Source organism: Apus apus, chromosome 5 (genome assembly GCF_020740795.1).
Source record: "Apus apus isolate bApuApu2 chromosome 5, bApuApu2.pri.cur, whole genome shotgun sequence".
NCBI classification, from domain to species: domain Eukaryota; kingdom Metazoa; phylum Chordata; class Aves; order Apodiformes; family Apodidae; genus Apus; species Apus apus.
The window spans coordinates 730,040-748,831 of NC_067286.1; the positions used below are offsets into that span (position 1 = coordinate 730,040).

General features: G+C 49.6%; 2 protein-coding genes across 2 annotated transcripts in view; one reads left to right on the plus strand and one right to left on the minus strand.

The window, feature by feature from the left end:
• Positions 1 to 109: 109 nt before the first annotated feature.
• DISP2 (dispatched RND transporter family member 2) lies at positions 110 to 17,549 on the minus strand. The gene is made up of 8 exons (XM_051620937.1): positions 17,485 to 17,549; positions 11,977 to 12,423; positions 9,617 to 9,646; positions 7,384 to 7,507; positions 6,336 to 6,451; positions 5,715 to 5,833; positions 4,670 to 4,767; positions 110 to 4,022 (listed from the first exon to the last, which is right to left on the minus strand). Exons 1-8 carry the CDS (start codon positions 17,547 to 17,549, stop codon positions 603 to 605), a joined length of 4,419 nt encoding a protein of 1,472 aa, XP_051476897.1. The 3' UTR covers positions 110 to 602.
• The window catches only part of CCDC9B (coiled-coil domain containing 9B), a 68,308-nt gene continuing 52,821 nt past the window's right edge, over positions 3,306 to 18,792 (plus strand). Inside the window, exon 1 of the mRNA XM_051620700.1 lies at positions 3,306 to 3,426. The gene's annotated coding sequence lies outside the window, so the exon portion shown is untranslated. The remainder of the gene's footprint in view (positions 3,427 to 18,792) is intronic.

Below are 18,792 nucleotides of genomic sequence, written 5' to 3' on the forward strand. Positions count from 1 at the left end.
CAGGATCAGTAAGAGACTGTATCAACTCAAAAGTCTCAATGAGATTTTTTAATAATATCTGAACTGTTTTGATGAGATCTGTGAACCTGGACTTCACAAAAAGCAGCTTCTGATTCAGTAAAAAATGAAAGACAGTTTTTAAATAAACAACACACTCTTCACCTGATAACTAGATTTTCAATAGTGATGGGTTTGGGGGTTGTAATTTATTTTTTTTTCACACGAGTTCTGTTTCTCTGTTGTTAAATATCTGGGGAGATTCACATTCTTTCTCTCCTATGTGAGCTGGACAAGGGAACAAAATCTAATTGCCTTGTAAGAAATGACAAAAAGGTTTACTCCATAGTTTTTGCAGTACAGCTGTGACTGTGGCACCAGACACTGGAAGGTCAAAGGGCTTGTACCCAACAGGATTGATCTCACATCCTCCCCTGGTATCAGATTTGCTGGTTCACTGAAAACACAGGTATTTGCACAGCTGAGACACTAAGAAATAGTCTCAGCTCGAGGAGAGGCAGGAGGAAAAAAAATAGTATTTACAGTTCCAAGGCGACTGCAACTTCCCTTTACCCTAGCAGCACAGCTTCGTTTTCTGCAAGATTTCAGCTGTTGTAACCAGAACTTTGTGCACTAGATCGTTTGATCCAAACATCAGGCATGTCTGGTTGGCTGTTGGGTAACACGACCGGACCTTCGCTCCCTAATCCAAACTGATTTTTCCATGAAGAGCTGTTCTGCTGTGACGCTGCTGGGGAGATATCAAAGACAGTCTCCCGCAGGTCGAGCCGCAGGGTATCTCTCTTCCCATTCAAGAAACCTCTCTCTGTTTGACTATAGGAATCCGACAGCTCTAAGACATCGGGACAAGAACTGGCTGATTCAGCAAGCTTTAGACCTTGCTCAAAGTCGCTGATGGACGTCTCACCGGAGATGTTGAGCATGTCAAAAGAGCTGCCGAGAGAACAAAGGCATCTGTGAATTTTGTAGATGTCAGCAGCAGGGAGATGGCTGTTGTCTGAGGTATAATCTGACTGCTGCTGGGCAGTGTCACTGGAGCACTGTGATTTATTGAGCTGCCCTTCTTCCTTCATGCCAGCTGGCTGCATATGGTCCAGTCCAGACCCATCCCAAGCTTTCAGACCATACTTCCGACATTGACAATCTTGGCAGAGCCTCTCCCTGTGAATTTCTGCCCCTGAGCTGCTGTGCTTGTACGGGGAGGAAGTTTGCAAGGCAGGACACTGGCACAGGCCAACCTGCTGGTCTCCAAGGGTCTCCTGCAGGTTCTGTCTCTCTCTTTCAAGGGAAGGGTGCATTCCTGTCCTGGGGCATCTGTTGTCTTCAACTTGAGTGTCTTCAGAGAGCACTGATGGCCGGTTGGACAGCTTGCTTGTAGAAGTGCTGTTGTCAAAACTGTCGCTGAGTTTTCTGGACAAGGGCTGGAGCTCGTACTGCTCGTTCACAGTGTTGGACTCCTGGACCTTCCGCAACCGGTTTTGCTTCTCGCTTCCCCCACAGGCAAAGCTGCCGTTCAGCCCAGAGTCATCAGCATAGTCCTTCATGGTGTGGGCACAGGGCCAGAGGATCTGCCCACAGTTCTTCTCTGGGCCGAAGAAGCAGCACAGCGACTGGAAGAAGAAGCTGGCAAACCCACAGCTGATACACTTGATCATCACGATGAATATCCCCAACTTCCTATACGCCAGGACCGTCGCAGGCAGCATGATGACCCCGGCAGAGAAGAGAGCAGAAGCTGCCATGGCCGTGGCACAGCTCATTTGCTTCAGGGAAAAGGCCACTCGGCTCAGGCGGTCAGAATGGGGGCACAGATGGTAGGAGATGCAGTAGTTGACAGTGAAGTCAACAGAGAGACCTACTGCAGCTGAAATGAACAGAGACTCCACTGCATTCAGCTGCCACTCCAAAAGGACCAGAAGGCCAATGGTTACCAGGACAGTGCCTGAAATGGCTGTAACAGAGAAGACACTAAGGAGGACATTCCAGGTAGTGAGCAGCAGCACCACAAAGGAAATGGCTATGGAGAGCCCCATGACCACCATCATTTCTGTGCTGAGACTGTGCTGGAGGTTGTATAGCTCTAGTTTACTGGTAAACCATCCATTCTGAAGCCCCACAGGGGCAGTTTTCATCTCCTCCGTTACCCAGAGGTTGATTTCATCGTAGAATTGTTTGGCTTTGCTGTAGTTGAAGCTGTAGTGATAAATAGTTTGGAACTGCAGCACTAAGGCAGCAAGCTTTCCCTCCCCGTCAAACCTGAGGCCCAGATCGTACATTTCTGCCCCTTCCCTGCTCTGCTCCAGGAGCATCATTTTGATGCAGTGTAGAAAGACCTCGCTTCCATAAGGGAAAGAGAACTGGTTACAGCAAAGGTTGAAGCTGTGGTCTCGCTGGGAGCACTGGCGACTGTCCATCCACCTGAGGAACTCCTCCATGAAGCACACAGTAGCTTTCTTCTCTGCATCAGGGTAGTAGAAAGTTTTGTTCTTCACTTTTTGGCAGAATTCCAGGAGCCACTTCTGGGCATCAGGGGTTTGGATTGTGAAGGTGACATCTGTCACTAGAGTGCCGTTGCTTTTTGGATTGAAGTGGTCCCCATTATCCACGGGCAGGATGCCCCAGACTATTGTGACAGGCATACGCTGCCCTTCTCCACGCTCCAGCCTCTCAAACATGAACTGGTGGCAGTACTCAGAGTCGTACCTCTCGAAGGGGTGGCTCAGCCTGAACACCTGCACAGACGACGTCTCCAGAGTGGGGAGTTTGAGTTTAGGGTTGGAGCAGGAAATGTAGGCACCTCCTATCGCTAGGGCAGCAAACCAGCAGATCCAGATGTACCGAAACTTGATGACACCACAAGGCAGAAGCTTTTCAAATAGCAGCTTGGAGGTTTCAGACAGCGTGTTCTGGAGACCCCTGAGAAGGTAGTGGAGGGAGAGAGCGACTCTCTTATGGCTGCTGTTGTTCCAGTAGTCTTCTGGCTTGTAAAGGCAGGCTGCTGCGACGTAGCGCTCGTACAGCACAGCCGAAGAGGGAAGCCAAGTCACCATGAAGAGCAGGCTGACCAGCACGGAGGTGCCCATGTAGACAGCAAAGCAGCGGATGGCGATGATATTGCTGATGTAGCTGGCATAGAAGGCAGCACCCGTCGTGAAGCAAGATGCCAGCATGAGATATGCAAAATGGTGCATGGTTTGACTCACCCACTGAGAAAGCCCAGCAGAAGGGTTCTGGTGCTTGCTGAGGTTCCAGAGGTCGAAGAAGACAAAGGTGTAGTTGGCACAGATGCTGCTGAGAATGATGACTGCAGTCAGGTTTACAAAAGGGAAGTAGGTGAATCTGAAGGCCACCTTGTACAAGAAGTAGGAGATCATTAAAGAACTGACAACGGCGAGCAGGACCATCAAGGTAATAAAGACTGACCGTAAATAAAAAGAAATGCTTAGAAAAATAGCTAATATTGCCAGGACTGGGTACTTAGTATCCAGTAAAAGATAGTGTTGGAATAGTTTCTGTTTAAGGCCCAGGTCCATGCCAGTGATAGATGTATAGTTGTCAAACAGATCCCAGGTTTCAAGGTTGTCTAGATAGATCCCCATCATAGATGCCCCTTTCCTTGTAGGCAAAAACAGCAGGCTGTATTTGAGAGACGGCACTTGGTACTCCATGGTCTGGGGGCTGAGAAAGTCTCTGTCAACCAGGAAGTGAAGAAGCTGGTAAATGGCATTGAAGCGGGTACATTTTTCTGGGACTTTGGCACACTGGGAGTGTTTCTGTCTCACAGTCTCTGGACCTATGCAGGAGGGAGTGAGGATACCTTTGTGGTAGTCAGGGGCGCAGGCACGAAGGAGGGCCAGGGTATGGGAAATGTCTCCTTGGGTTATCTCCAAACATGAAGACCTGTTGTACAGGACAGCAATGTAGTTCCCCAGAGACCAGCTCGGGCAGCATTCATTGGCTTCAGTGCGTTGGCAGAGGTCTTGAAAGTGAACATGTGAGCGTATCTGGAAAACAGACCAGGGAGTGTTGTGTCAGACGTTCTCTGTGCACGTCACCCTGAGCCGTGGTGTTCCTCCCTCCATTCACTGGGCCTCCCCTCCCTGTGTACCATGATCCCCTCCCTCCAGAGGTACAAGCCATGACTTGCTTTCTCCCCATGACCACTTGAAAATACTACAGCTACTGAAGCACGTCAGCCTTTTGCAAAAGTTAAACCCTGTCCATTATTTACATTTCATAACCTCTGATTTGAAAATTTGGATCCTGTGGCAAACACAGCTAATCCAGTTAAACTTCCCACTTGCAAACCTGCTGTCACAGTCTCCAAGACGATGGCTCTGTTTTGGTAACTAGGTTCTGCTGCCCAAAATTCTCTGCAGGTTTTGATGGACACCTTTGGCTTCTGGACCAAACTCTCGATCAGTGTCCCTTTATTCTTGTTTAATGGCAGCTGCTACTTTGCAGCAGGACTTTAGTGACAGGTGGGACCATCCCTGTATTGCTAAGTAGATAAAATGCTTTGAAGTCCTCAAGGCTGAAACCTGTTCTGTAGCTTATGTCATTTTTGTCTGGCTTCCTTTCAGCTGGAGATTAATAGGGCAGTGAGGAAAGAGACAGTGTGTATATGTATGTTCTTCCTGACATTACTAACCTTGTCTTGTTCAATTTGACACATGGACTGAATAGCTTGCAAGTTCCATAAGCTACCAGCAGTTGTGGACATGAATACCAGTTGGGAATAGCTCTTTTCTGAAGTAAAGAAGAAAAAAAAGGATTAGGTAATGAAGATGAATCAGCCAGGCTGTTTGGTGTAGACTCTGTGCACAGGGGAAAAAACATAACAATATTAAAGAAAAAATGTTTCACTGTCTGTAGGACTGCTATGGAGGGCTCCCTGAAGGGAATCAGGGTACACAGTAGCTTGTAGTGAGTGGTAACATCTGCCTTGTGTACTCTGACCTCTGCTCCTGGCCCATCTGTCAGCAGCTGGGGCATGTTCAAAACATGCTCCCCGTGCTGTCAGCGTGTTTCTGGGGACTGCTGGCACCTGGTGCTGCTCCCCTGGGACAAGGGTAGGGGCTCCAGTGCAGCCAGAACCTCCCAGGAACCTGCGGGCTTGTGGCTTCGGAGGTGGAGTAGAGGCAGGGGAGGGAGTAAAAACATCTGCATGCTGTCCTGCTTTTTTCTACTTACTAGTGTCCATTTTAGGAGGAATTTTGGGTGCCTTGGAGTTCTTCTCTTTTTTTCTCTCCAGTTTTTACTGCCACTTAGATTTTTCAAGAAGAAAAGAGGGAACAGAGAGGGAGTGGAAGCAGAGAGGGACTGGGGCACACACCGTTTTCAGAGTATTCACTTTTGATATGGGTAATTGGTGAAAACATTAGTCTTTTTACTGGTGCTTTTAAGGCGTGTTTCTAAGGGCAACAATAAGCAGGGGAAAAAGAAGTATGGCAAAAAGTTAAGGGTGAATTACTCTGCTCTGGAATTTCAGAACAAGGTTTTTCTAACCACTCAGTGATGAAGTGCTGGAATATCACTCTCCAAAAGTGGCTCAGCTTTCACAAGGTGGTGTTGCACACCCTGCTTTCTTAGAGCATGTTCAGAACATCTCCCTGTGTCCCAAGCCCTGTGATGGTTCAGTATGCTGGTGAGTTCTGGGTGTGTCACACTCAGTGCCCCATCAAGATTTCGCTTACCTGGGGGACCACAAAAGAAACCATCTGCTCTGTAGATTTGTTCCACCATCCTCCGTGTCCTTGCTTCTTGTTCTCCCTGAGCAGCAGTCTGTCCTCTGCTAATTTCAATGTCATCGTAGCTAGTGAGAGACCAGATCATTGGGGTAACTAGAGATCATCTGGCTGTGAGTTGATCATCTGGCTGTGAGTTATGGTCACTGAGAGGGCTCTGGTGCTGCACACAACACTGCTGCAACAATTAAAGTCACCATAGTCTTGAGAGAGCATTACTTGAGTGGGAGCTTTTCAGTGTTGGGGTAACTGTGCCCCTTTATAGGGATCTTGATGAGACTTCAGTGAGAAACTCCCCGCTCTCCCCCCTGTGCAGAAGTGCTGAATCCCCCCTGCAGTCTCTTAAAGGGAAACAGTGAAATAAACTCCTGAAGAGTTTAGAACCTGATTCCTTGTTTCCAGAATAGGGAGCCCAGGTCCCTTGCAGTCAAACAGACTAAACTCTCCAGTGCCTTGGTCGCTTTTAAGATTAGCAGGTATGTTGTCATTCTCATAGGTATCTTGGAACATTGAATCTGTAACTTTAAAGCCAACATTTCCCTCAAACCCCCCCAAACCACACTCAAATACCTTTTCTTCTCGGCATAGGGAGAAAGGGAAAAGGTCTTCTTGTAGCCTGTGTGGCTCTCTATGTTCCTCCACACAATGAGCCTTCTGCCAATGTCAGTGTCTCGGGGCTCGAAACCCTGCAGCCAAGGAAAAGGCTTTTGTCATCAGCTTGCATTTGAGTCTAGCTTAGTTTTCTTTAATCCTCCTCCTAGACACAGAAACTGTGAGATTATTGCTGTATTGTGGAGAGATGCACTAATTGAATTCTCCCTGGAAATACTGCATCCCAGAGCTGACAGAAAAAAATATTTCTCCATTTCTTCCTGGGCAAGGATGGCTACAGTTCTGTCTCCCTGATCTCACAAGGCTCTTCTCCTCTTCAAGTAAAATAGTCACTTACAGAAATGTGAATAATTTTCCTCTTCCTGGATGAACTCTAGTCTATTCTTATTTTCTCAGGATTTTTCCTTTAATGAGACATGGGGATGGCTTCAGGAAATGTGGGATCCTGTGTGGAAAACAGGACCCTGTGCAGCAACACTCAGACCAGGGCAGCGTCTCCATTTCTAGAGCCTTGCACGCAGGCTGTAGGAGCCAAGGCCAGATCCCCCATCCCATCTCCATCCAGCCCAGCTGGTCCGTTTGGGTAACCGAGCCCTCCAGCGGTGGGAGGGGAGCGCCGGGAGCAATCCCGGGTGCGCTGGCAGTGTCCCCTCGCCAGGGGAGGGCACTGGTGCTAGCTGACAGGTCTGCTGAGAGCTGGGCTGGTAGCTGCTCTTTGTGCTGTCGGAGAAACAGCAAGTACTGAGCATTGCTCTGACACTTCGTGTCCATCCTGAAGGAATCTTGCTTCAGCTGCGTGCTCTGAAGGGGGTTAAGGTCAGCAGCTCACTGCTAAACATGGCCATTTTTTCCACTGGCTTTAGTGTCCTCCTTGATTTACTGCCCTGCCTCCACCTGCCGAGGAGGAAGGCAGCATAGGCTCGTCTTAGAGGCAGAGAGAATGTACCACTGGTTGGCCTGTGGCTTTTCCTTATGTTTATGTTGACATCTCCTCTGTGGGACTTACCATTAAGGGTTCTGAGAAGTCAGGCAGGTTTCCAACAAGCAGGCCAGCTAGCGTGCAGAGCACAGCCAGCACTGAGCACAGCACCAGGACAGCGAGGGGCCACTCTGCGATCAGCTGAGAGAAACTGGAACCAACAGGGGAAGGAAAAATGCAGCTGTTAAGGCACTTCTGCTATTGGCACGAAACCTGCTGTTGAACTACTCCAGTGTTAGTAAAAGGAAGTAAAAGAATTAGGGCTTTCTGGCTTGAGCATTTATTTATTGAAAAGCTCAGAGGCTCTAGCAAGGCTATTAATGAACATATAACTCCAACTGGGTGTTTGCAGGCAAGTCTAATTAAGTCGGCTGATTACATTTTGCCTCCCTACATTTTCCTGCTTTTTCAATCAGAAATAATAAAAACCAGACTCTTGTGTCCTGGGGCAAAATGAAGCTCTGAATATTTAACTGAAAATATGGCATTTAAAAAGAGCTTCTTCCTTCTTTTTTTCCCACTGTGCAGTGTAATCTTGGAGCTGCCCAACTGTCTGGCCTGTGGGTGTTCAACCTGTGCCCCCAGAGGGGTCTGGCTATTTTGAAGGGTTCCCTCAACCTAATCATGGGATGAGTGAATCTCACCCTGATCTCAGCCTAAAAACCAAACACTGAACCTACAACAAGAGCCTCTGCAAATGCAGCATTTTCCTTCAGGGTTTGGAGAACACCTGCAAGGCCACAGGTTCGGGCTATGCTGGGAATATCGGTCTGGTTTGGTGGCACAGGCATTGTTAGTGCCATTTCTAGACAAACAAGACCCTTCCAGCTCTTAAGAGCCTGTCTGAAATTTCCCATGTGAGGTCTGTTTTCCTTATGGGACAAGCTGTGTCTCCTAAAGGATGATCTATCAAAGTTACTATTCCACAATTTTTTACCAGTGCAGGTTTTACTGCCTCAAGGTTTTTGCCTTCCTTAAAAATATCTGTTTTGATAGAACTCTCTCTCTCTCTGAACTGACCTGAAAATTCAGATTGTGTTATTTGTTTGTTGTTTTTTTGAATGTCACGTTAAAATGGAGAGAAAAATGTGAGGATTCAGGAGCTATCACTATAAATGGTTGGTTTTGAACTAGGGAGCCACAGAAGGGATTACAGTAACCTGAGACATGTTTAGTGGACATGGTGGTGTTGGGCTGATGGTTGGACTTAATGATCTTTTCCAGCCTTAATGATCCTATGGTCCTATGATATAAGATTGGAATAGGTTCCTGCTCTGATTTGGTGGGTTTTAGGTAGTTCTGTTTTCTGATGTATTCCTGAAATACTAGAAATTCCTTGTTGAAAAATAGATGACAAATATTTGAGTTTCATGGGGAAGTGAAATATTTATGAACTTTAGAGTGGCTGTGCCAGTGCATGTCAGCCTCGAGGTGTGATGTTCCTGCTCTTTTGCTCCTCTTGCCTCCAACTTCACTCAGTCAATTCATGCAGCTATTCCTCACCATAAATCATCACGAGCCCTTCCAACAGCTTCTCACATGACTTTTGGTCAGGCCTGGGACTTTTTTTTCAATTTAAGACTGCCTTATCAATTTTGTTTTCATAAATAATGTCTTTGTTAAGAAAAGGAACACAAATTGCCCTTTGTGCATTAGTGTGCCTCCTTTCTGGAGGCTGTTTTGGGTCTTTCCATGTCCAATGACTAGAAAGAAAAAAAAGAATCAGCTGCAATTTATGATGGTGGAAGATACTTACTTAAACCTTCTAGAAAAAAAAATAGGTTTACAAAAATCAGCTTTTTGAACAGAAGCTGAAAGCAATCAAATTATTTTAATGTTGTGAAGTGTATTAAAAATCCTCTGTCTTTTGAAAAAGTGAACTGATTTCATGGCTGGGCTATCCTCCTGATGGCTCATCTGGTGGGCCAAGCTGGATTAATCCTGTGTATAGAGCCAGAGATAGATGTACACACATACATAGAGGATTATTATCTACATATAAAGCTGTTGTATGGACTAGAGCCAGGCATCTTCCCCAAGAACAGTGTTGCTATTTGTTACTGCAGGTTAAATTGGTCTCCCAAGCAAATTGGGATTTTTCCCAGCAAGGGGAAGCCCTGTGAAGGGAGCTCTGACCTTTTCTCTGAAGCTGGGCCTGCCAGGGCTGTCACCAGAGATAATGCTCTGCAGTCCCTAATAGCAGGGTAGGAGAGCAGTGATAATGGGGTAGAAGGACAGAAGCTTTTGATATGAAACATACCTTTTTGGCATCCTGAAAGCTTTGTCATGTCTGCAGACAGAAAAAAAAAAAAGAAGAAAGATGCATTCATGTGTTACTGTCGTGGGACGCCCTGAGCTGGGCTGTTGATGAGCAAGGTAACCCTTTCAGGGGCTGTACAGCACCAAGCTGAGCCATTGCTGCAGCAGTGCTGGCACTGCAGGAGTTATTTTAATGAATAACAGAGTCTTTCCCTCTCCGTTGGCATTTTAACCGAGCAGGGTGGGAAGCCATGGAATCACTCCTCATTTTTGCCTCTCTAAGAAAACCCTGTAGGGATTGATAGACAGTAGCAATGAGATCACACAGAGATCACACCACAGCTCTGTCCCTGAAAATCTGTTTTAAGTGCTTTCTTACTGAATTTTTAAATTCTTACTTGACAAGAGTGTCAATTAAATTCCATCAATTAGGCTAGCAATGCCTATAGACAGTTTTTATTTCCTGTTCAGCTCAGCAAGGATTTTCCCAAAGGTGCCTCTCCTTGGTTTCCAGGGCCCTCCCAAAGGCAGGGATTGTGTGGTCTAGAGGAGCAGAAGGCCAGTGGAGCTGCTCAAAACACTTCACTGGGCTTCCTTCACAGAGTAGCATTTGTCATTCCTACCTGCAGGGCTCTGAGGAACAAAAGGAAGAAGCCTTCCCGTTTGTTAATGAATCCCTGAGGGCAAGCTTTCCACTGAACCTCAGTGGGTCACTGTCTCTGAAGGACCTCTTATTCTGCTCTCAATTTCCACTGAAATGTCCCCTTGGAATACACCCAGCCCAGCAGGGCCTTGGGTTGGGATGCAGCTTCCAGCACACTGCTCTCAGCTGGGGGTTCCTCCCCTCTGCACAGCCCTGCTGAGCTCAGCCCAGCGAGTTCCTCCTTCTTTCTCCTCCTCCCACACTCCTGGCCTAAACTGTGAGAAGTTCCTGCCACACTCTGATATCTGTGTGGGGCAGCTGGCCCTTGGGTTCTGGAGCAGGGGCTCTATCCCAGACAGCTGGGCAGTAACCCTGTGACAGCTCATCCTTCCTGGCAGGTTGTTAGGAATGGAAGACATGAAAAAGCGATCAGTAGAGTTCCCCATAGAAGAGTCACTCTTGGTGGCACATGTAAAAATAATACTGTGTTCTCCTCATCACACTGATGCTCTGTAGCACTGGGAGAGAGGGGACAATCACCAGATTATTAGAGAGGTCTCTTTCTGGCAGCACACTGCCCAATCCTGTGCTAATTCTCTCACAATAGCTGCTCAAGCAGATTTGCTTGGATTAAAGCCCCATTCCAGCATTATTGTGTTATCACTTCTCTGGAGCTAGTGCTGCAAATTCTGCTAGGGATTTGCAATCCAGCTGTGCTTCCTACTTAAATAACCTGCTAGGGAGATCAGAGTTGACAATTTTGTTGATGATGTACCAGCTCAAAAGGATCCAGGCTCCACTCCTCTGCCTGCGATTGCTCTATGCTGCAAACACAAGCAAATTAAATCCTCTGTTAATGGCCAGAAAATGAGTCCATGAAGGGCCTGTGTGCCTAACCCTGCAGTGCTGGGCAAAGGCAGGGGAGGAATCCTGTGCCGGCCCTTCTTGGACTTTGGGATCTGCTGCTGTGGCAGCCCAGGGATCACGCCCTTTAGTGCCAACAGTGGCCTCCTGAAGGCACACGCAGAGAGGAAGGATGATCCCAGCTGGCAGGAGTGGGGATTGTAGCTCAGGCTGCTGGGGACACCCATCCTGTGAGCATCCTTACGGAGCTGCCCAAGGCGCATCCACCACCCAGCGAGTCACCGGGGCGCTCTGCACACCGATGGAGTTTGCCTCATTCTGTCATGGACAGGACAGAATTCACAGCCTTGTTGCTGCCCAGCCTGCAAAACTGAATCATCTTCCCCACTTTTCTCCCTGCTCAGCTGTGGCCAGTACGTACCCTCTCTTCCAGCACAGGCAGCAGCTTGGGTGGGGGCAGAAAAAGAAATGAACTCTGCTCTTACCGCTGAGAAGCTCTGCCCAGACAAAGGATTAGCCAGCTGGGTGTCTTGAAGTGCAAAAGGGGAAAATACAAAGCTTCCAGAAGATGGACGTAACGAGGAGCAGTTGAGTGACCTTGGCTTTATCCAGGGCAGAAGCAAACCCTACCTGTCCCTGCTGTGGAATGGCAGCTCTCTGTTTACCCTCCACAGTGATGGGCAGAGCAGACTGGATTCCTCCATGGGCTCTGGGGAAGCTGCTGCCCCAAGCTGAAGAGCAAATCTATGTTGTATGCATCCCCACTCAGGCATTTCTCATCCCCTCCTGCTTCCCACCACAATGTTCAGGAGATGCTTGGAAAGCCCCTCAGCTGGTCTCCCCGTGCCCCTTACCTGACTGTGACGACGTGATGCTGCACTGGCCGGCGCTGCCCAGGGGACCACTGCTTCCAGGGGATTTCTGGGGCCTCGTGGTGGGAAGCTGGTGAAGGATCACTGCTGGAAAGGTGGGAACACAGCATGGGCCTCTCACCATGCCCAGGGAGCAGGGGCAAGCCATAGCTGCCTCGGGGCTCCTGCTGGTCACAGGGGTAATACAGGGGATGCTGCTGTGAGTCCTGGGAGCTGGATGGCACCTGGCCATTGGACTGGGTGGAGCCTGGCCCAAGCGTGTGGCTGGAGGAGGGCAGGTGGTCTCCCCCCAGCCTGGGGGATGGTGGAATGGGGCAGTGATGGACCGGGCAGATTCTTTCCCAGGAAGTGCCACTGTAGCTGTGCTCGGTGTTCCCGATCTCTGGCATGGCGAGGCAGGTCTGGCAAGGTCCTGCATTTGGCTTTTCTCTGTGAGAGAAAAGAAAAGTATGGTAAACCAGTAGAGCAGTGGGAAAGTTACACGGGAGAATGGCACCCTGAAAACTGGAGACTCTCCCAGGCCTCCTGCCAAACACAAGATGTAAAATCTCACCCACTACTTGCTGTACCAAGAGCCAGCCTGAGGGCTGAGCTGGATCATGCCTTTTGTAAGGACATCTGTGACTCACTCAGGGATCCCAACTGATGGAGAGTCCATCCCACCTTTGTGCGTGTTGCTCCAAAGTTTTGAAAACCTGGGTGACCCCTCCTCAAAGAACTCTTCAAGCTATTGCACTGTGGAGGGGGGCTAACACACTGGCTGGTGATAATGGCAGGGTCCTAAATCAGGACCACACAGAGCTCTGGGGACATGGAAATGAAAGGAGACTGCATGTGAAGAAGACACTAGACTGTGCTTCTTGGGGAAATGATTTTGTTTGATTGCTCTGCAGAAAGACTGGCTCTGCTCCACATTGGAAGAGTAGGAGGGTGAATCATCCCTGAGACTAAAATAACTGAACAGTGAACCTGGTGGCTGTGATGGTGCAAAAGGGGCTTCAGCCTCCAGCCTGGCACTTGCCCAATGGTTCCATGACCTACAGATTCCCCACTGGGTTCTTCGGAATCATTTTAAAACCTACATCGCCTAGGGATGTCAGCAGCAGATATTACTGGTCTTGGTATGCATGAAGGAGATGGACTAGGATCTCCCAAGATCTCCTCAAGCTTGACGTTCCTCTGGCTGCTCCGTTTACTGAGACAAAACATTTGCAGACTCAGTTCCCTGGTATTGAGGTCTCTGCAGGATACGCTGCAGGATACACTGTCTTCTCTCCAAGGAATTAAAAAAACTATTCCATTCCTACAGCCCTTGATTTATGGAACCTGAGAGATTTTGCTTTTGGAAGTGCTGTCTCAAGGGATGTGGCTGGTCAAGGTGTGGGAGGTTCAGCAGCATGGAGCAACCTGGGGCTCAGACAGAAAGCTCAGTCTGGGAACGCCAGCAGTTCTGGTCCTTGTTCAGAGCACTTGCCCTGGGGTCTACAGCTGACCTGGATGTCTTGCCCTAGGGTCTGGCTTCAAGGATTAAGTATGAGGAATGATTTGGGATCACAGAGTGTCTCAAGTCATCAAAGAATTGTGAGTGCTGGGGCCAGACAGAAGTGAGATGGACTGTAGCCTGAGGCACCTGATGCGATGTGGGAAATATGAAGGCAAAATGTTTGAGAAGAGAATGTTTTAGAAATGTGCAGGGTCCCTCTCATTTCTTTTTTTCAGACAGCCATAGAAAAAGACAGAATTTTAACAATTACAAGTCTCTGGAATTGCACCCAGAGTTAAATGGCATGACAATAAAAATGACAAAAGGGATTTGAAGAATACTGTTAGCTCAGTATGGCTTCAAATGGTTACTTTTTTTTCCAGAGAAAAGGACATACTGGCCTTGGCAGCTTGTGCTATGTACTTTCCAACACCAATTGAGTTTATCACCACTGAGAAACTATATTTCATGATTATATAAAATGGGCTTGTTTCATTAAAATCATTACAGCAGAGTGATGTCTGTGGTGGCACTTAGAGCAGTGCTCGTATAGAGATTGGTGGGCAGGTACCATACTCAGTGTTACTTGCAGGGGGTACCAGCCCAGGGACTAGTAGTGAAGAAATCCCTGTGGATTAGACAGCAATTGGCATGTTCTTGGGTCCTCCTTACAACAGCACTGGCTTCAGAAGCAGTACCTGACCATCAAATGCAGATTTTCCTGAAGCTCTCCTGTGACTCTCCTTCATTATCTGCTTTTCAGACTGAACAGTCACAGTTCTGTCAATCACCCTCTGGATATGAGTCGCCTTCTGCTCGTCCCTCTCCAGCTCCATGACAATGTGACCTTGCTTATCTAGAATCTCCAGGGAAACCTGGAGCTCTCAAATAATGATGGCTTTAGCTAATCACTGCTGGCAGTTGTGCAGAATTCCAGTCTTCCCTTGCTACCCTTCCGCTTAGCCACAGGGCTGGCGGGGTTCTTGTTTGCTGTGCTGAGGTTTGCACCAGAGATGGAGGCTGGTCCATGTTGTTATGACTTTTCTGGGCCCACAGGACCCTGACCTAGGGTGAAAAATAGTTGTGGAGGAGTCTCTGATACCTGCTCACTGCCAGGCAGGAGAAGGGGTGGGCAGAGCACCACGCTGGGCTCTGCTGGCCACACTGCCACTGATGAAGGCCGATAGGTTTGAATGTTCACTCCCAGTTCAGACTGTGTCAGATATTTAAAGTCTTTGGGACTGAGTGGGCAGAAATGATCTCAGAACCACAGAAAAGCATATGGTCACTGACCCTTCCTTCAGCCACTGGCTTCTTTGGCATGTCTCTGGTCTTGCTTCCCTCAGAGCCCTGCAGCGGGAGAGCCTGGACAGCTCTGAGAGAGGAGAAATTGCCCAAAAGTATCCAGCATTTTGAAGGAGTGGCTTCTTTATCAGTCTGCCTAATTCCAGCCTCATCCCCAAGACCATTTCTAGAAGCACTTCTCTTTTTTTAATAGAAAGGTTCTCTCACCCTTTGCATGCTAAGGAGAGGAATGGGAAAGCAGGACTTAGCATGCAAAAGACGGGAAACACCTTCCAAGTGAATGGAGCTGTTTGATGCCTGAGTCAAACCACAACTTCTCCTGTTGACAGAAGAATCTCATGGGGCAATAAAAACAAACAAGAGAAAGGGCAAGAGTCTGTATCATGACTACAGCCAGAGCCTGTTTTCCCCAGGACCCTTTCTCAATTAGACACTGTGGAGTTTAATTCATTCATTAAAAAAAACCAAACAGCTAGTTTTCTTTCCCTTTTTTTCTGACTCTCCAAGGTTTTCCTTGCAAATCAGCTGTATGAGTTTTCCCAGATGAAAAACAACAAGTTGTTTCTGAATGGCAGCCACCTGCTGGAGGTCAGCTTCCAGCACATTCGTGGTTTTTCCTTTGAGCACTGGAAGGGGCTTTTTAGGAATGGCTTTTTATAATGGGATTTAAATAGAGCTGTTCTCTTTGAACACACCACCAACAGAGCAGCAGTGGTGTGTGAAGAAAAAAGAGCTGCTTTCTTGTGTTTTCTAGTGAGATACAAGTGCCCTTTGCAGAGATTAGGGAAGGGTTCCTTGTGTTTCACTCTCACTTTGTTATTTAGCTCCCTGGTCAGGCTGACAGGGGCAGACAGGCACCTCCCAAGCCATTCATCTCCTCAGGCAGGCTCAAATTCTCGTGCACTGAAACATTTCTGTGTAGTCACTATTTGATGTGCTCTTTCAGTCTAGCAGCAGGATTGTGCATATCCTTGAGAAAACCTACGATCTTCTTGTTCATGAGACTCCTGAGTATGTTAAGTCATCATGAAAAATTAATGAGACTGCAAAACTCTGCCTCCCACATAGTTTGCCGGGGAAAGTTTAGCTTTATAAACCTTTCCATTGACTCGTCTGCTCAGCCTTCCCTTCACCTGCAGGCAGTTATGTGGGACAGGACACAGCCAGACACCAAGGGCTCCAGGTCCCCACCCAGAACTCAGGGCCAGAACAGGGCTGGGAACACTTTGCTCTGTCTGCCCTGGCAGTCAGAAATGTGCTGGTAAAACCATGTTTGCTAAGCCTTGTTTTGTAGGGAAAAAAACACAAATGAAATGAACAGGGAAAGGAAAGAGCACCTGGCTATCCTAGGGTGGAGAGACTCAAAGGAAGGTCATGTGTGAAATGTGTGTGTGCTTCTGGTGAGGAACTGAGCATTGGTGCTGCAGAGCATGGGCTGGGAGCAGAGCAGGGGACTGCAAAGCTGCCCCTTTGGCAGGGGCAGGAAGAGCCTTGCACACAGGCTTTTCTGTGCACCCATGCTCAGGAGTGGGAGCTGTCTTCTGGTTCTGTGTTAGTCCCTGAGTGAGCAGCATGAGTGAAATTCAAAACACCTATTCCAGATGGCTTAACTCGTCTCTGTAACCCAACTCCTACATGCTGCAGCATTCCTTTCAAAAGACCTGTTAGAATGAGCAAGGATTGCTCAGGCCAGCAAAGCAAACAGGGCTTCAGTGATGGTTCTGACCCCACCAGACACCCAGGATTCAAACGAGTGCTGGGTTGTGTAATGGGCACTGGGCAAGCACCAAGACCCAAGAGTCCACCAGCCTCTGGCTGAGCTCTTCAGAGCTGTCTGAAGAGGAGTGACTGCCCTGCTAGTTTTCCAGGGCAGGGGGGATGGCTCAGCACAAATCTCCTGTGTCAGACAGAGCTGAAGCTCTTTAGCTTTCAGAAGGAATTTGTGTGCTGCCAACCTCGGGCTGTGCTCTGCTCAGAGTCTGAAAAGCTTGGAAGATCCGTTGCTGCCGGCCTAGCAAATGAAAATGTGCTTACAAATTTGGGGATGGCTCCTTGCCCACAATCGTGGGCTTGTTGACGCTTCCAGAAAATGATTGTGGCTGCCAGGCTGGTTTAAGGCACCAGGCAGGGGAGCATATGGCACAGGGGGGAGAGGATGAGGGCTGCAGGGTTTTAAAGAGACCTTTGGAGTGAAAACCATGCTTGCCCACAGCCTGAGACATGCTGAGCTTCACCAACAATAGCTCACCCGGAGCTGCAGAAGGGAGAGCTCACCATGTTGCAGGAGAAAAACCTGCCAGTGAGGCCAAGCCAGGCACTCACCTACCAGCCCGGTGGGCTCCGCGGGGTGTGCCTGGCCCCAGGCTGAACAACGGGGGCACTGGGCTAGGCAGCACAGACCTCCCAACCCCGAAACCGAGGGGCGGGCAGCTCGGCAGGCAGCGGGGGGAGGATGGTACACGCCTCAGTGGGGCTGCGCACCCCCAGCCCCGAGAAAACCCCGGCGTTACCGGCCACCTCCGCACCCACAGAGCTAGGGGCGGCGGGGCGGCAGCTCCCGCTCGCCGGGGCACCGGCTGGGCGCCGCCGGACCGGGCACAGCCCATCGCCGTCTGCCGTCCGCGCCCAGCTGGCTGCCCCACCCGCGAGGGCAGTGAAGCCCCTGCCCCGACGTCCCGTCCCCCGGGCCCCCCGCTCCTCACCTGGGCGAGGCGGAGCCGCGGCGCGGTCCCTCGGGCCGCTGCTCCCGGCGCGGCGCGGCCTCCATGGCCGGGGCGAGGCGCTGTCCGCAGCCCGCGGTGCTGAACGCGCCGGCCGCGGGGCGCTGTCCGCAGCCCGCGGTGCTGAGCGCTCCCGCTGGCAGCGCCCGGCGCGGGTCCGCGCAGCGCTTGCGCGGCCGCGGAGGCGGTCCCGGCGCGGGTGGCCAATAGCCGCGGGGCGAGCGCGGGGCGCTGCCGCCTGCCCCGGGGAGGGAGCGCGGAGGAGGGTGCCGAGGGGGGTGTGAGCATCGATCGCCCGCCGCCCCCTTCCTCCCTCCGCCCCCGGGGGCGCAGGGCGGTGCGAGGAAAAGGGTTTTTCTCCAAGCCTGGAGGTGGATCAAACCTCCTCACCCGGCTCCGAAATCTCCTTCCCAGCCCCAAATCCTTACCCCGAGTTCCTGATGCAAAATGTCTTGGGGTGCAGCGAGGAGGTTGGCAGGTTCAAACAGCGCACAAAGCCCTCTGGGTGTTGGGTCCCTCATCACAGCAGCGTGGTGCTTCTGCTTTGGCCCAGGATGGGGCAGCTGCCAGGGCATTCCCAGGCCTGTGTGGCAGGCACAGGGCAGCATTTTGACATGTCTGGGGTTCACTCTTTTCATTTTAGCAGCATTAAATAAGTGAACGATTTGTTGATATAATTGGTAGTTTTGAAACAATGGAGTTGAAAGCACAGAGAACTCAAGGAGGTCAGAGACATTCTGCTCTGTGCAGGATCCTGCTATCATTGTTGATACCATGGCATCACCTTGAGTTGAGTGACAGCCACACACGTCCCTTTGTGCTGTGGGGAGAGCTTCCCATGGAGCTTGTGAAAAGTGGCTGCTCCTTCCACAGCCTCTCCCATGCCAGTGACCATGACATTACTTGTGCTAGGAAGGGCCTTTGGTGCCTTCTCATGACTGTGTGCATGGTCATGGGAGTGGCAGTGACCTTTTATCCTTTCATTGTCCTCAGTGTGGCCATGGTGATGGCTACAACCTTCTTGCTTTGAGCAACCTGGTCTAGTGGGAAGTGTGTCTGCCCATGCAAAGGGGGTTGGAACCAGAAGATCTTTAAGGTCCCTTCCAACCCAAACCAGTCTGGGATTCTGGGATTCTTTCTCATGGCCATGTCTGTGGCCCTCACTGTGGCAGTGACCTTCTTTCTCACAGGGTGGCATCCTTTCTGCTTCACATGGTACAGAACAGCTGAAGCAACAAGGGAGAGTATTAGACCAGAGAGTATCCTATAACTCCCACTAATCCCCTGGCT

Coding starts and splice junctions, on each gene's coding strand:
- DISP2 (XM_051620937.1), bottom strand. CDS start 17,549: ATGGAGGCCGCGCCGCGCCGGGAGCAGCGGCCCGAGGGACCGCGCCGC. Junction 12,424..17,484: donor CGCGGCTCCGCCTCGCCCAG/GTGAGGAGCGGG, acceptor TTTCTCTCACAG/AGAAAAGCCAAATGCAGGAC. Junction 9,647..11,976: donor CATCACGTCGTCACAGTCAG/GTAAGGGGCACG, acceptor TTCTGTCTGCAG/ACATGACAAAGCTTTCAGGA.